At 45.8% G+C, this 18101-nt stretch overlaps 1 protein-coding gene across 7 annotated transcripts in view; it reads right to left on the bottom strand.

The window, feature by feature from the left end:
• The window catches only part of ATP13A3 (ATPase 13A3), a 486442-nt gene that overhangs the window by 408268 nt on the left and 60073 nt on the right, over positions 1–18101 (bottom strand). For 4 of the 7 annotated variants that reach the window (XM_086944284.1, XM_086944281.1, XM_086944283.1 and 1 more), the window contains exons 2-3: positions 6805–6863; positions 5272–5365 (exon numbers count right to left, since the gene is read on the bottom strand). In XM_086944284.1, the coding sequence (XP_086800410.1) occupies positions 5272–5316 (45 nt within the window). In that variant the 5' untranslated portion in view covers positions 5317–5365; positions 6805–6863. The remainder of the gene's footprint in view (positions 1–5271; positions 5366–6804; positions 6864–18101) is intronic. The other 3 variants (XM_086944282.1, XM_086944285.1, XM_086944280.1) reach the window with 1 other exon arrangement.

Genomic DNA, 18101 nt, shown 5'->3' with positions numbered 1-18101 from the left:
CTGTGTACACTGCCAGGGGGCGGCCTCAGACATGGAATAAGGTGTGGGGTGCTTGGAATGCTTACAGAGGTGATTTGTGTCTGCCACCTGAACCGATGCCCCGCGATGAACACCTATCACCGTAGACGTTGACAACGGCTATGTTACTCACGTTCTGTTTCTCCTGTTCTTCCTTCTCCCCCCCCCCCTTTTTTCTACATCCTACTTCAGTTCTTTCCGTATCTTCTCTAGCCTCTGACGCCTCCTACTGGCTCATAGTCATTTCTCCTTCCATTGCCTTTTCTGCGCCCTCGGGCGCTTCTGTTCACGTTTCTGTTTTGTATATAAAATAAAAAACAACCTGCATTGTTCTGTCATGAATCGCTTGGCACTATGACCGTTCTGAGACTTTGCTGCCTTGCCTCCGGGATGTTAGGCTGAATAGCTGTGTGCTTTACTATAATAAAGGTTTTAAAAAATTAAAAAAAAAAAAAAAAACATTCAACAGGAACGCCAGGGTCCTTGGCTCGGGTTTTACGATGAGTCCCTACAGGGCTTTAAGTGGGATGAAAAAACTGGGGGGTCTCTCAAATGGGCGTGGCCAATGTAAGGGCTTGGCTTAGAAACACGTAAGCTAAAAATCAGTGCCCAGCATACTGTGCCGCCTGACTTGTATTTTGCTGTTTCTGTCAATGCATCCAGATATAGGATACAATAAGTAACATCATAACTACAACAAGTCAGGACCATTGGCTTCGTCAATGGTTGTTAGTTTCATAAGATAAATGAGCAGCAACAAATGGTTTGTATAGAATATTGAAAAAGCTTCCACTTAAAGCCCTAGTGACACCACAACAATGTTGCTGCTCTTGAGTTTCAAAAAGAGAAGGGAAATCCTGAGAGAAAATGACTCTTTAAAAGGAGTTTTCTTCCCCTACAACGCTCACCTGGCATGACAACATGCCGTAACTTCTCCACCAGTGAGAAGTGAGCAGTGTTATTAGGGCCCATTGAAAGCCCTGATTCTCTATGTGCTACCATGTCTAGATTACAGCTCTTGCAAAATGGCTGACAGACATGCGAGTCCGTGGATACTCGAGTAAAGGCACTGTCAGCAGTGGGCTGACTGTGATTTGAAGTTCCACTTGCCTGTGTAATTGGTAACTTCTGAAAGTGTGCGGCTGCTATTGGTTACAGCTTTTTGGAGGGGAATACTCGATTCCTCCAGCGTCCTCTTTTTCCCCACATAAAATGTGAGGTATACCTAAATATATTGAGAGAGGGACTACAATTCCCACAATGCACCATTCTGCAATGTCGGAAGGCATGCAATGCGGCTGATTTACGATCCCAAAACGTACTGCCTTTATCATTTGTCTAGGGGTTTAGTAAATCTCATTTGATTACACTTAAGCAACTACTAGCAACCTTTTGGCGTCTCGCAATGACGGAAACTTTCTTTCTTTTATCAGTCTGTATATGCAGTTCTGCGTTTTCCCTCTAAGCGCTAGCAGACCAATTCAGGGTTTTATGTTGACCGACTGCTAAGCACATCTCATACCACATTACTGATGTACTATGGAAAAGTGGTGGGTAAGGATTGGTGTACAATGATATCAGGGCTCCTATGAGCAATGGTGGCCTACTCACCACAATATTTCTGCCTAAGTCAAGCGGTTGCCAACAAACCTCTATGACATGTCAAGGAAAGGACCTGCCCAATGGTATCGGTGTCCACGAAGTCTGCTTTGTCCTATCTATAACTTTCAGGGTTGTTTTATGGATTTGGGCAATTAGTCACAGGCAGTAAGGCATATCCAACCCGAAAAGATTACTTGTGCCAATCCCATGTGCAAAAGCAGAAGATGCATTTGTATGGTCAACAGTGATCCCTTTAAATGTGCATGTTTCATGCTCAATAGCCTATCCGTGAAATATCATGAATGAAAAAAAAAACTGACCGAACCGCGCCCACTCCCTCTCGAACCTTGTACTTTGAGATAACCTCATCCTGGCTTCTGTTACATCATCAATAAATGGAGATAAAGGTGTATCTCCATTTCTAAATGAATCACTAGGGCAGGACCATGTAAGGGAGACTGTGGAATAAGGTGGAGCTCGCAGACGCTGTCATCGCACCCCACCTGCGGGACATCATCAACACCTCCTTCGACACCGCTACCTTCCTGGAGAGCTGGAAGCACGCCGAACTCAGCGCTCTACTAAAGAAGCCATCAGCCGACCCCACCGACCTCAAGAACTACCGCCCCATCTCGCTGCTCCCATTTCCTGCTAAAGTCATCCAGAAGACCATCAACAAGCAGCTGGCCGCCTTCCTCGAGACGAACGGATCCCTCGACCCCTCGCAGTCTGGCTTCCGTGCCAACCACAGCACCGAGACCGCCCTGATCGCAGTCACCGATGACATACGAGCGCTGCTCGACAACGGAGAAACAGCGGCCCTCATCCTCCTCGACCTCTCCGCGGCCTTCGACACTGTCTGCCATCGTACCCTAGTACAACGCCTCAGCAACGTCGGAGTCCAGGAGAAGGCACTGGAGTGGATCATCTCCTTCCTCGCCGGAAGGACACAGAGGGTCCGCCTCCCTCCGTTCAGATCTGAAGCCACCGAAGTCATCTGCGGCGTCCCTCAAGGCTCCTCCCTCAGTCCAACCCTCTTCAACATCTACATGAGCCCCCTCGCAGACATCGCACACCAGCACCACCTCAACATCATCTCCTACGCCGACGACACCCAGCTGATCCTCTCCCTTACCAACGACCCCGCCACCGCCAGAGCCAACCTTCACGAAGGGATGAAAGAGGTAGCCGAATGGATGAAGAACAGCCTCCTGAAACTGAACTCAGATAAGACGGAAGTCCTCATCCTGGGATCCTCACCCGCCGCTTGTGACGACTTCTGGTGGCCTCCCGCCCTAGGAGGCGCACCCAAACCAACAGACCATGCACGCAACCTGGGCTTCATCTTGGACTCCTCCCTCTCCATGACCAGACAGTCAACGCGGTCTCCTCGTCGTGCTTCAACATCCTGCGCATGCTACGTAAGATCTTCCGGTGGATCCCCACCGAGACCAGGAAGACGGTCACCCAGGCCCTCGTCACCAGCCGTCTGAACTACGGGAACACCCTCTACGCTGGAACCACCGCCAAACTCCAGAAGAGACTCCAGCGGATCCAGAACGCCTTAGCACGACTCATCCTGGACATCGCCCGTCGGAGCCACATCTCCGGACACCTGAGGGATCTGCATTGGCTCCCGGTCAACAAGAGAATCACCTTCCGTCTCCTCACCCACGCACACAAAGCCCTACACAGCCAAGGCCCAGGATACCTCAACAGCCGCCTCAACTTCTACGCTCCCAAACGCCAGCTTTGATCGACCAGCCACGCCCTCGCCGCCGTCCCCCGCATCCGTAGAGCCACCACAGGGGGACGGTCCTTCTCCTACCTCGCCGCCAAGACATGGAAATCCCTCCCCACCCACCTCCGCCTGACTCAGGACCACCTCGCCTTCAGGAAGCAACTCAAGACCTGGTTGTTCGAGCAGTAGCAGACACCCCCCACCCCCCCCCCCCCCCCCCCCCAGCGCCTTGAGACCCTCTGGGTAAGTAGTGCGCTATATAAATGCAATGATTGATTGATTGAGTAGGGTGGCATAGACTGCACTCTATTGCTCTATGCCACTGTACTATGCACCACTGCACTCTATGCCTCTACGCCACTCTACCCTCCACCACTCCATTCTACTTTGCCCCACTCCCCTTCGTGGCACTTCACTCTGCGTCACTCAACACTGCTCTCTCCGCCTCTATTTAAAACAATGAGTGATTAATGTTTTAAGACTAATGATTGTGTCTTAATTATCTCTGGTAAGACACAATAATTAGTCTTCATACATTATCCACTCATTGTTTTTAAACATACCCTGGGCCACTGGGAATAAAGTAATTATCAGTTAGAATCCCTGAGGTATTTTTATATTACACCACTTCATCACATTAACACAAAAAACAGCTCCACTGTAACCAGGTGTCGCAGCACAGCCGGGTAGCATTCGGCTACTCAGCTGGGAACCTGCTGGTAAAGCAGGACACCAACTAGGTTGGTGTGTGAGGGTTCTTTTAACAAACCCTTGTCGTGCCAGGCAATGCAGTGTTGGATAGCCATTTAGATTGGTCCGTCCAAGCTGTTTCTATATTGTCATATAGATATACTTTGCCTATATGCTGTGTTAAAATAGCATGAGCTTATTAAGAGTTTAAACGCCATTTTACCTTTCTGCTGCTTCTGCACACGACACATAGCTGTTGCTTTAGCTTTGAGCCTAGTAGAATATTTTGATTCACGCGAGAATAATATGTTGTTACTCTGATATCAGCCTTGCTTGGTGAGCAGTGTCTGTACAGTGAGTGCTGAAACCTTCAAGGATATCTCAACACAGTGGTTGTTGTGAGGTCTGATCTTCCCACGTTCCTAGACATAACATACATGCAGCTGCGGGCAAATCCTGGCTTTAGGCGTGTTTTATATGGCTTTGCACAGAGCATACATAACACACTTGATGGTGCTTCGCATGCAGACAGCTGGTGGAAGATGATGTGATCCCTTACCACTAGGATCTTGAGGTATGGGGCCGCCCTGCTAAAAACCCAAAGAGACCTTCCTAGATATAATATAATATACTAGCTAGGGAGGGTGAGAACTAGGTGTTACTGAACCCTATTCGTTTTAGCATTTTACCATGCTTTCACCTTTTGTGTTCTATGGACGACTGACTATGCTGATTACTTTGTTTCTTATAGTATGTTTGCTTGTATTAGCTAAGATACTGAGTTTGAGAACACTGCATTAGTGAATAAACATTTCAAATATGCACGCGTCCTCATTTACTCGTTGTTCTGGATTGAAATGATTGTATAACGAAAGAGTGTTCATGTGTTCCACGTTACCTGAGGTGTACTAAGTCCATGTTCTGGTTTGTCTAAGCATTGGGAGTTTCTGATAACCAATGAGACACTGTAGCTAGTCTGGTAGGGGATTTTGGGTACTAAGGTGAGTTTTGGTTCATCCTAATTCACTGAGGTTCCAAGTCTCTATGCACAGTTATGTATGAGAACGGAATCCCTGCGACAATATACTTACCAACGGACAAGGACGCCCGTTCACAGTCCCAGCTCTCCTATTTGTTCTTCAAGGACACATATGACAGATCTGAGGAGAACTCAAACTAGTACTTTAATCAAAGCAAAATTGGACTATTTTACTAATTACCATCTCATCCTCCTCGCCTTTGTTGATCCTTTTCTCTTTCTCCATGTTTTCTGCATCAGTGGCTTCTTCTATTACTCGAGGTTTTCGGAGGCAGCTAGAAATTAGATAAATACAAAAACTATGTTAGGATGCATAGGACATGTATGACATGAATGAGAAAAACTGCAATCTTGCAAAAAATGTCTGATAAATACTCTACTGTGTGTTTTATTTGAACAATGGACTTTACTAAGATGAATGTATAAGGTATGTACCATCTGCTGACCCAAAATATTGGCTACTACCATCCTATCTCCAACAGACTACTTAGCAGAAAATCCGTGCAACTATGACGACGAGACAAACTTGAAGATGTGAAAATTAACCAACTTCTCCATGGGCACAAAAACTGTCATGATTAAAGCGGCAAGAGTTACTTATTCATTGGATAAGTACAACTAAACTTCCCTCAATTGGATTGGCCTCCCACCGACAACATTTAGACCATGCAGTCCCAATTAAGAAGCTGGAATATTGCACCAGGTACTGTGCTGCAAAAGATCCATTCATTGCTCTCCAACCACAGTTATGACTTGATTATTCCAATCCTCCACATATCCAGTGGACAGAAGCATCACTCAAAGATCTCCATTGTGTTTTCACTTCATCGTCTACGTATACACTTGGGCTCAGTTGCTTGAACAGCACCAGAAGAACCCTTACATTTACACCAATAACACACAAATCCATTTTCCTTGGATAACGGGCTAGAGAAACCAACCAATATATTTCTCGTTCCAGTTAATCAGAGGTCAGTGAATGAAGCTACCTGGACTTTAATGGTGCCAAGACCCAGATCCTCTTAAACAAAGTGACAAGTCCTTTTCACTACCATATGTTTAGCCACCCAAGCCATGGAACCAAACCCTTCACCTCACCAGAAATTAGGGCTTCAGATTTTTTTTCTTCAAGGCAGACCTCTCATTCTCGTATCCCAATCAATTTAGTGGCAAGGGGCATACATTCGCATATATTTCTGCTTTTGAAAATCCTCTCACTACTACACACCAATCACAGAGTTAAACTGCCCTTATCTAAACACCACTCATCTACTATGGTACCCCAACAAAAACTCACTGCCAGGCTCCAAAGACTATGGAACCAAACAGTCAGTCAGGGGCTTAAAAGACGTAAGCTTGCGCTTTAAGATATCCTCTGGCTCCCTGCTAGTGGCAGCATCAAATTTAAAGTCCTACACGCCAACCACATAGCAAATTGGGGCAAAGGCCCTTTCGCTCTCAGAAATGGTCACCCAAAGCTTTCCACTCACTGTTTGACCCACAGATCAACCAACAATCATTCAAAGGGGTGAAGCAAGGAGGAAGACCACTGAGTATGTATTTGGACCTAGACGGTTGCATGCAATAGGTCCAAATAAGAGATGTGAACCAAGCTACATACAGTTAAAAATGGTTTTAAAACGAAGCCCCCTCTAATTTCATTACAACATAGAACTGGAGTAGAAACAGAATAAGGTTACAAATAGCTAATTACCCATCAACTGGACTTTAGCCTCCCATTCTGTTAACTTTTTCACTCCTCGGTCATTTGCTCTAAACAAAAGTAACAAAGAGGAGAGTTGGTGCACTTTACAAAAATAAAAAACACTCATGGCAACAAAACAAATACCATCTTAACAATAACTCACTTTTGGCAACCTCTAAACAAAGAAATAAAACAAGCATTGGCAAAGCCAATAGGTTTGGCCTATGCAAAAGCTATTGGCTTTGGCAAGGTGTTTTAGCCACGCTGTACACCATTGTGGCTGCTGTTCAGCATGGCTAAAGGTTAGTGGGGGGGGGGGGTGGAGTGGGGTAGATTGCCGTAGAGTAGAGTGGTAAATAATGGGTTGGGGAATGGTTGGGGAATGGTTGGGGAATAATGAAGTGGGGTAGATTGGAGTGGGGTGGAAAAGGGTGGACTGGAGTGGGGTGGAAAAGGGTGGACAGTAGTTGTGTAGATTTGAGTGGCAGATTGAATTGGGGTAGATTGGAGTGGAGTGGGGTAGAGTGGAGTGGGGTAGATTGGAGTGGAGTAGATTGAAGTGGAGTAGAGTGGGGTGATTGAAGTTGGGTAGATTAGGTCGGTTTTTGTAGGGTAGAATGGAATAGAGTGCGGGTAGTTTGGAGTGGGTTAGATTGGAATAGGATCATTTGTGTGGTGGGGTAGATTGGGGTAGAGTGGAGCTGGGTAGAGTGGGTGGGTGGGAGTGGAGTCCGATAGATCGGAAAGGAGTGAGATTGGGAAAGAGTGGAGTGCGGTAGATTATTGTGGAATGGGGTAGATACGAATGGAGTGAGGTAGATTTGATGAATAAGAGTAGGGTAGATTGGGGTGCAGTAGTTTGGAGTGGAGTGGGCTGGAGTGGGGTAGTTTGAAGCGGAGTGGAAAGGGGTAGATTAGAGAGGGGTATATTGGGGTGTATTGGAGTGGAGTAGATCTGAGGAGTGTGGTAGGGTGGAGAGGGGTAAACTGTTACAGATTGGAGTGGAGTAGATCAGAGAGGAGTTGGGTAGATTGAAGTGGAGATGAGTTGAACAGATTGAAGTGGTGTTTGGAGTGGTTGGGGTAAATTTGACTGGGGTAGAGTGGAGTAGACTGGAGTATTGTAGAATTAGGTGGAGTAGGATAGATTGGAGTGAGGTGGGGATACTTTGGTTAGATTGGGTGGGGTAGATTGAGTAGAGTGGGGTAGACAGAGGAGTCGATTAGATTGCAGTGGAGTAGGGGTAGTCTGCAGTGGGTGGATTAGATTGCACTGGAGTGGGGTAGATTGAAGTGGGATGGAGCAGACTGAATTGTAGTGGAGTGGAGTAGGCAGGAATAGAGTGGGGAAGAGATGGGTGGGGTAAATTGAGGCAGAGTGGAGTAGAATGGGGTATATTGTAGCGAAATGGAGTGGAGGTAGATTGGAGTGGGGTGGAGTGGAGAAGCAGAGTGTAGTGTGTGTTGTGTAGTGAGTGACATAGATTGGAGTGGTGTAGAGTCGAGTGACATGACGGGTCGTAGTGTTTTAGAGTGGAGTGTCATAGAATGGACGTAATGCATTCCTAGGCCAGCTTTCTGAACGTCCCCAGATGTCCTTAGCACTGTCCAGTAGGCTTCAACCTAAAAATAGGACTAATGGAATAATTTGTACAATAAGCTACAAGTGGAGCATATTATGTGCATTAGGCTGCAATCAAAGAAATCTAGAGCATCACAGGAGCAGGTTTAATAGCCATAACTCTGAAATTCTAGTTTAATTTGAAGCTCTTCCTCTTATGAAACAGTATGCCCTAGGATAAACCCGGTAGGATGAAGAAGAAACACAGAATTACTTGGTTTCACAACAGACTCAAAATACGAGATACAGACAACAATGAGAATTACTTTGATTACAAGAAACCAGTAGCATTACAGTTACAGTATTCATTGCAAGGTCAATGCTGATGTTATACGCAATGCATTATTTTCTAGTCTCAGGTCTGAGCTGGAGGTGTCTTAACTGCAAACCCCAATAATTACTACGGCGCCATGGTCCCAGTAGCAATATTCGTGGCACAGTCTCTATAAAGTTAACCCATGCACACTATACAATGAACAAGCGCAAGATAGGTAAAATCTGCACTCCTATATATCTTTACATACATGTATAGCTACGCTTCAGTTATAGTTCAAAACAATGAGCCCATTGGAAATGAGTTTTCTATTACTTAGAGAGTTGGATGATGAATTAAAAAAAAAAAATCTCCATAAAGCGTAAATCTGCACACAGGGGCACATTGGGTGGCATCAGATTGTGGTGGTGTGGACCCGTGTAAATTGGGTGGTATCAGATTGTGGTGGTAGGGACAGGGGCACACTGGGTGATATCAGATTGTGGTGGGTGGGACAGGGGCACATTGGGTGCTTCAGATTGTGGTGGTAGGGACCGGAGCACACTGGGTGGTATCAGATTGTGGTGGTGTGGACCGGGGCACATTGGGTGGTATCATATTGTGGTGGTAGTGACTGGAGCACATTGGGTGGCATCAGATTGTGGTGGTGTGGACCGGGGTAAATTGGGTGGTATCAGACAGTGGTGGTGTGGACCAGGGCGCATTGGGTGGTATCAGATTGTGGTGGTGTGGACAGGGGCACATTGGGTGCCATCAGATTGTGGTGGTGTGGACAGGGGCACATTGGGTGCCATCAGACTGTGGTGGTAGGGACAGGGGCACATTGGGTGCCATCAGATTGTGGTGGTAGGGACAGGGGCACATTGGGTGCCATCAGATTGTGGTGGTAGGGACAGGGGCACATTGGGTGCCATCAGATTGTGGTGGTAGGTACAGGGGGACATTGGGTGCCATCAGATTGTGGTGGTAGGGGCAAGGGCACAGGGGATTACCTGGCTGGGAAGGAAGCCTGAGTGCATGGCGCTGATCCTTGTGCTGTAGAGCTCCCACGTGATACAGTGGCCAGGGATGGAAGAGGTGCAGAGAGTACTCAGATTTAAGTCTGTGCAGATTGGTCGAGTGGCAGGTACATTTACAAGAGAGGTCCGAAAGGCTGCACTTCGTTTTTGAAATCCTACAGGTAGATTTTTTTCACCTCAAACATGCTGAACAGAATGGGACATGAAAATATCCCTTATTAAAGAAACATACTCCTGTTTTAGATTAGTATAAATCCATCCAGTAGCTCAAAACTATCCATACATCTGCTTACATGTTTTAGAGTGGAAAACGAAACTCCAAGTAATGGAAAAGACTATTTTGCACACATGGGTTATAGACCAACACAACTCGGAAAAATACATTCCTCTTCGAGTCCATTTTTAAAAGTAGCATAACGCTGGAAGAGGCTGAGCGAGAACACACCAGTAAAACCAATGAAAGGAGTACTAATTAGTAATAACATGAATACCCTTAGTAAAAACCAGAGGACGTTACTTGTATCAAGCTACACACTTTATACATCCGCGTGCAGAGTGGAGGGGGTGAAAGGCTGTAGGGAGGTGGACGTTATTCCTCAGATAAGATTAAAAGACAAATCGAAGATCACAGTTTTTGTTACCTTCATTGTTTTTTGCCAGGGGGGTTGAAAACGGGGAATTTTAACTAAACACAAATAAAGAGTTATGTAGCAATGGGGCAACCCAATAGCCACTGGCCCTGGGTGACTACTGGTACAACAAGAAAATGTCCCAGTGGAGAACAATTAAAACAGATAAATCAATACAATAATTAATCAGTCGTATCTAAAACAAAGTTAGGCACCACCATACAGCCTTTCCAAAAATGAATGTGATTTTATTTCATCACGATGTTAAGATTAATCAATTTATATACACATCAGAAAATTAATACCAAACTATCCCGACCGTTTCCTGCCAGATGCATAAAATGTCAAATCATAACATAATTGCAGATATACATTCTCTGTCATATATGTGACAAAATAATTTAAAAAGTGTCGGCGTTTCGACCCCTAGAAGGAACAGCCAGTTTTTCGCCTTGTGGGAGGGGTCTTCATCAGGACCAAAGTGACGGGAGGGGATTGGGCACCAGTAAAAACAGCTATATTGCTTCTGGCTGTGACTAGGAAAACTGGGCTCTATAGGCTCTCAGATTTCTTCATAGTTGATCGTAGTATTCAAAACAAAGGAAGGCCCCAGGTTGATCAGTAACCTGTGGCTTCGGGCTGCTGGCATGACCGGTGATCGTTAGCTGAGTTACCGGTCACAGCCCGAAGCAATATAGCGGTTTTTACTGGTGCCCACTCCCCTTCTTATGTGTATATACGCGCACTACGGTCCTTCCTCACAATCCTTCCCATGCACTTATCACCTCAACCCTCTGTGCACCTAATCTTCTAAAAATATTCATGTAGGATTTGTTTTGTACTTTATAAATTGATTAATCTCAACATCGTGATGAAATAAAATAACATTCATTTTTGGAAAGACTGTATGGTGAAGCCTTTGTTTAGATACAACTGATTAATTCTTGTATTGATTTATCCGTTTTAATTGTTCTCCACTGGGACATTTTCTTGTTGTAAACACAAATAAAAGCATACTAACTATGAACAAATGATTGATTGGTCTTGTCTGAGCGCTAAAGCTATGGTGGAGGAACAGATTGAACGAGTAATGGTGTAGACTGTAGAGCATCAAAAGTCAGTTTGAAGTAATACTGATGGGAAGTTACTGTGTCCCAGTAGAGGGGCAAGGACATTATTATGTCGAGAGAGCATACAAACTGTTTGTTGTTTGTTACGGAGAGGGGCATGGCTAGCCGCTGCAAGATGATTTTTCCAACCAGGCAGGCGACCCACGATCTGAAACCATCTGCCGCCATCTTCGCCTTTGTCAGAACTGAGGATTATGCCTCGGGGACGAGCAGCATCCACAGAGCGTTTCTAGGGCTGCCGAGACCTCGGGCATTAAGCACTACACCCTGGCCCACACCCACCGGCGAGGCCTGTACACGAGCCATTTGACGGTGAGAAGCGGGACTGCCATACATGCTACACCTCCAGAGTCAGGCAGCAGACTACCGATTTCAAGACTAGCTTCACGCCTCCCTATTCCGGTATGCAGAAACCAGATTTCTCACCAGGCTTCTGCTGACAGGGACTGGTCTTGTGTGACTCGGAGTATGCACTGCCAGGGCCACTGTGACTGCGAGATCGGCCTGCTCTACACATCGGCCGTAACCCACTCTTGATGGCACTGGCCCAGAGGGCCCTTCCCCTGCCTGAAATGAGCAGCCTGACTTGACCACTCTGAAGAGGCCTGCAAAGTTTTGGACACAGCCGGAGTCTACCAACAGAGCGAGCCACATGGCAGTGGGAGGGTACCCCACCTCCCCCAGATTCTGCCCGCCCTGAACCCCTGCCGCCCGCTGTGCAGAGGACGACACATACAAACTTGATATGGGGAGACCAGGGGCAGGGGGCTCATAGCCGGTGAGGTGCCCATATGCTGGGACCAATGATCCGGTAGACCAGACGGCATTGCAAGAGGGACCGCCAACAGTGCAAGCGGACGCTAAGTTGGTCAAAATACTTGCCGCCATTGCAGAAACTAGACAAGATTTACAGGGCAGAGTCGATGCACTGATAGTGGAACTGGGCCTGTTACGCAATGACCAGAGGAAACTTACCACCCACGTCACCAAAGCAGAAAGCTCGTTGGACACTCTCCAGCCCACAGTATCTGACCTAGAAGTGCAGGTCAAGTGCTTCACTGCTAAGGTCCACTAACCTGAGAGCAGGGCACAGGACTTCAAGGGGCGGTCCAATCCCCATATTGTTGGCTGTTCTGAGGGTGCGGAAAGCTCGGACTCAAAGGCGGTCTCCGAAACGTGGCAGGCAAGCGCAGTGGCGCCTGCGTCACTGAACCATCGAACGCCTGGGATTGGGTGGTGCAACGGCAGTATGGATCCTCAGTGCCAACTACGTCGACATCACAAACTTAGATGAACACATCTCGGCGGGGTTACAGACACCAGTCACCAGAAATGGAGATGTAGGAGTCAATGGCACCCCACGCCGGCCCATGCCCGGGAGGAACTGATCCAGGCACTGTTGACTGCCACCAATTTGTGGGTGGAGAGGTGCTTCCCGTCAGTCCAGACTGTTGTGAATTGGGGATACACTTTCTGAGGCAGGTTCCAGCACTTCAGCGGGAAGTGCTGCGATGGTGGAACTGGCAGAAGTCAAGCGGCAGGCAGCAGAGAGTAAGGTCTGAACTCCCTGAAGGTAAGACATGTGGCGCTGCATGCAGAGGTCGCCCACCAACCCCATGGATGAGTGGGTACACACGCCTGACGGCCTTCCTGCAGATGGACGACAAGCTTAGCAGCGCGTCACTCCACATGCATGGCAGCTGCACACACAGCTTTTGACCGACCACCAAGTCTAGCGGAACTTTTCCAGATGACTCCCAGTCCTGACCTTGATCGAGAAGAAAGACCACCCCCCCTTCCTGCTTTATAGTGACCAGCCGAACTGCTTCATAGCCGCGTGTCAGCGGACCGGAGCAGGCCGCGTGACAGCTGGCCGCGGCAGGCTGGCCACCCCACCTATAATCTCCTCAGAAGATGTTCTTTAAACTGATACACAACCCGGAGATTCACACCAATGGGACTTTGTTGCTGTTTGGGCAGATGGAGGTTGCTAGGCCACCCTGGGACTTGGGAGTGAGTTTTTTCTTGTTTGCACAGCCATGCAGTGAGACTTTTTAAATAGTCCCATGAATTGCCCAGCCCCTGCGCTAGCAACACTGGAAGGGGTGGGGGAGATCCAGAGAGTCAAAGATACTCTCCCCAGAGTGGACACTATGGCTAGGATGCAGTTCATAACATGAAACGTCCAGGGCATGGGGACAGCGCATAAAAGACATACAGTACAGCAATACATTAAGAGACAGTGATGCCAAGATCGCATTTATCCAGTAAACCCACATATCTAAAAGGGGAAGATGCATACCCACAAAAACGCTGGTGTGGTCAATGCTATAGCACCACATATTCAGGCTTTGCTAGGAGTGCCCTTATATGGGTTAGGTTCACAGTGCCCTTCAGATGCGTAGCCATGAAAATAGATCCCGAATGACGCTATGTTCTAGTGGAAGGTCAATTGGATGGCAGACCCCCTTGTTAGGGAGCATATATGCACCAAATGTGGTGCATCAAGCCTTCCTGGCATGCCACTCTGTCATTCCAACAAGATGGGGTTTCCCTTGGATCATTGTCAGGAACATTAATTGCGTCTTACACCCGCAGCTAGTTTGCTCACATCCTCCTCTGCCGACCTCCCATGTGGTGGCCTCCATCACTGGTTTGTCCCAAAGGCGCACGCATTGGTCCCTGATGGATAGCTGGCGTGTCCTAAATCCAGGAACCAGAGAATATTCTTATTACTCACCACTGCACGAACGCCACATGTGCCTGGACCGCATTCTTTGCCATCATACCACTCAGTTGCAGGCAGTGAACACCAAGTATTTGGTGAAGACACTCTCAGACCATACCCAGCTCCAACTACACCTCAATTGGGGGGCACCGGGCTCACCAGTCCATTCATGGCGACTACAGCAGACCATGCTAGAAGATCAGGTATTCAGGGAAACGACGAATACTGCTCTATCCAACTACCTGAAGGAGAAAGAGGGTACTGATACCTCTAGATTAACGTAGTGGGAGGCGACGCGGAGGTACGTGAATTATTGTTTAACCCCCCTCGGCCCAAAACCCCTACTGTTATCAGGCTCTTCTACTCTGAACCCACAGCTTGGGTGAAGATAGGGCAGCGTATTTCGGCCCATTCCTGGTGAGCAGGAGTACATGCCAGGGATGCTCTCTCTGCCTGCTCCGTTTTGCTCTAGCGATAGAGCTGTTGGCACAGAGGCTTAGACAATAATAAATAAACTTGTCAAGGAAGGGCCACAGGGGAGAGTAGGGAAGATCAGGGGCCATGGTGGGAGGTGTGAGAAAGACAGGGGTACAGAAGGAGAGAGCTAAGGTGATGACCTTGTAATTGATTTAGTATGGATGGCATATTAGAATAATCAAGGAAATGGGCTCCTAGCTACAATACAGTATAAAAATGAAAGCCACACGGACAGCATGTTTCAAACATCATCAGGAGACGCTGTGCTTGGCCGAAATCCATTTCAAAACATACATGAATTAACACGCAGTCGCCATAGAAAATCTTCGGATTTGCTACTCCATTTAATGAATTAGACGGTTCTCCACAAATCAACTCCTCCTCAAAACAGCATTCACCTAGAACTAAACCATGGAAACCTGTGTGTCTAAAGACCACAAAAATATTTTCCAAAAGCAAAAAACGACAAACAACCTGGCATTACCGATTTAAAATACAGATAGAATAGTTTGGCATAAAGTTCATTTCCTCGATCTCTGAAACTAGAGTCTCTACAAAAAGGTCATGCATGTCTTTTTTGCATTACTGTCTGGCTTCAAAGTATGAAACCACCAGCGAATCTCTGGATGCAATTATTTTAGAAAGTCTTGAAACCAATACCACTTAAAATGGTGGGTGAATCTGATGGCCCCACGAACATCAAAGGTGACATTGTGTGGGACACCAAACAACAACAAAATAACAAGCATTTGCAATGCAATATGTCACGCATTTGTTAAAGTTATAGCTGTTAGTGTTGAAAATAACAGTTTTTTACTTTTGTTTTTTATTTGCAGCAGAGTTATTATATTTCCATAGCCCTATTGCCAATGGTATGAAAAAGCAAAAGTAAAAAACATTGTCATTTTCAACTACAACAGCTCTAACTTTAACAAATGTGAGACCTATTGCATTGGAAATGTAATCGGTCTTGCATTTGTTGGTGTTGAAGTTATTGCCATTATAAATGGCAATGTTTTTTAACTAGCCATGGGGCAGGGTGCAGTACCATTTGTGGCCAAAAGAGGTCCCATGGGACCCACATATGGTACTGCACCCTGCAGAAGATATGGTAAATCCACCCTACCCATAATGCATTGCACGCAAGACAGTCCCACAATTGCATTCAAATAGCTATGTCCATATATAAAATTAGTAAGTTTGAAATTTGACAAAATAATTATTATATTAATTCTGGATTCGGGTGTAGTCTGTGTGGAGCTGATGAAGAGTCATTTATAGAAGGTCTCATATGAATGTGAGATGTGCTAGTCAGTAAAGTAACCACTGCCAGCTTTTCTTACGACCAAGAGTGTGTCCTGCCCGAAGCCTTTTAGGAAAATAGTGCTCTGAGACTGTAATTAAAACCTAGGATGTAACAACACATGTAAGACGGGGTGTCCTCATGGGAGGTTACAAGAAGAGACAAAGAGGGACTACGGAGTCGGTTGACCAGTGAAAAGTCACAGTTTACAAAGGACAGGGACAGGAGCCAATAAAAAAGCTGAGTGGAAAGTGGTTGTAGTTTTATGCCCATTTCCTGAATACACCACCTTGCGCAACTGCTCTGTAGATGAACATATGCTTTGGCCGAGACAAACGAATGTGATAAAAACAGGGTACATGGCAACGGATAGAGAGAAGGCGCTCTCGTAGATTGATTATATGAGAACGATTGCCCCTTCGGATATAGCGGTGTAATAAAAAGGTGGAAATTGATTTTGTATTTAAATTACAAGAAAAGAGTTCTTTTGTGTTTGGAGTCCTGAGAAGGGCCCTAAAAAGAAAAAACGGAAGGGTTCGAAACGCGTTGACTGTTTTCAAATCACCAAAAAAGTGTTCTATGTATGCAGTACCACTGATGTTCATTATCAACTGATATGATTAAGATTGGTGACTGTTTTCTATTAGCCCAGTAGGGTCACTGTAAAACGGGGTGTCCTCATGGGAGGTTACAAGAAGAGACAAAGAGGGACTACGGAGTCGGTTGACCAGTGAAAAGTCACAGTTTACAAAGGACAGGGACAGGAGCCAATAAAAAAGCTGAGTGGAAAGTGGTTGTAGTTTTATGCCCATTTCCTGAATACACCACCTTGCGCAACTGCTCTGTAGATGAACATATGCTTTGGCCGAGACAAACGAATGTGATAAAAACAGGGTACATGGCAACGGATAGAGAGAAGGCGCTCTCGTAGATTGATTATATGAGAACGATTGCCCCTTCGGATATAGCGGTGTAATAAAAAGGTGGAAATTGATTTTGTATTTAAATTACAAGAAAAGAGTTCTTTTGTGTTTGGAGTCCTGAGAAGGGCCCTAAAAAGAAAAAACGGAAGGGTTCGAAACGCGTTGACTGTTTTCAAATCACCAAAAAAGTGTTCTATGTATGCAGTACCACTGATGTTCATTATCAACTGATATGATTAAGATTGGTGACTGTTTTCTATTAGCCCAGTAGGGTCACTGTAAAACGGGGTGTCCTCATGGGAGGTTACAAGAAGAGACAAAGAGGGACTACGGAGTCGGTTGACCAGTGAAAAGTCACAGTTTACAAAGGACAGGGACAGGAGCCAATAAAAAAGCTGAGTGGAAAGTGGTTGTAGTTTTATGCCCATTTCCTGAATACACCACCTTGCGCAACTGCTCTGTAGATGAACATATGCTTTGGCCGAGACAAACGAATGTGATAAAAACAGGGTACATGGCAACGGATAGAGAGAAGGCGCTCTCGTAGATTGATTATATGAGAACGATTGCCCCTTCGGATATAGCGGTGTAATAAAAAGGTGGAAATTGATTTTGTATTTAAATTACAAGAAAAGAGTTCTTTTGTGTTTGGAGTCCTGAGAAGGGCCCTAAAAAGAAAAAACGGAAGGGTTCGAAACGCGTTGACTGTTTTCAAATCACCAAAAAAGTGTTCTATGTATGCAGTACCACTGATGTTCATTATCAACTGATATGATTAAGATTGGTGGCTGTTTTCTATTAGCCCAGTAGGGTCACTGTTTGGTTGTTGCCCTTGAAGAAACAATTCAATTACTGTATTGCAATGCTAGCATCAAGGGAATTCCTTCAAAATAAGGTTTCACTTTAACAGAACTGAAGCAAAAAGTGAGGTTTCAACATTTGTTTGTAATGTAATATTTGTGTTGTGCATTGTCTATGTGTTGTGTTTATTGTTGTTAACATGGTATCAGTAATGGTCCCTCTGTATTGAAAATTTCGGAAAAAATGTTTCAAATTGATGAATAATTCCCAAAAATAAAGCTTCTTTATTGGTAAAATAACATTTTAAAAAATGATATTTGAACAAATAATTATATGGTCATGACAATGGAGGTGTGTGAAAGGAATAACTGACATCAGTACTGGCATTTGTGTTGTGGTTT

This window comes from Lissotriton vulgaris, chromosome 11 (genome assembly GCF_964263255.1).
Source record: "Lissotriton vulgaris chromosome 11, aLisVul1.2, whole genome shotgun sequence".
In the NCBI taxonomy this organism is placed as follows: domain Eukaryota; kingdom Metazoa; phylum Chordata; class Amphibia; order Caudata; family Salamandridae; genus Lissotriton; species Lissotriton vulgaris.
This window is presented reverse-complemented; position numbering and strand designations above follow the sequence as displayed.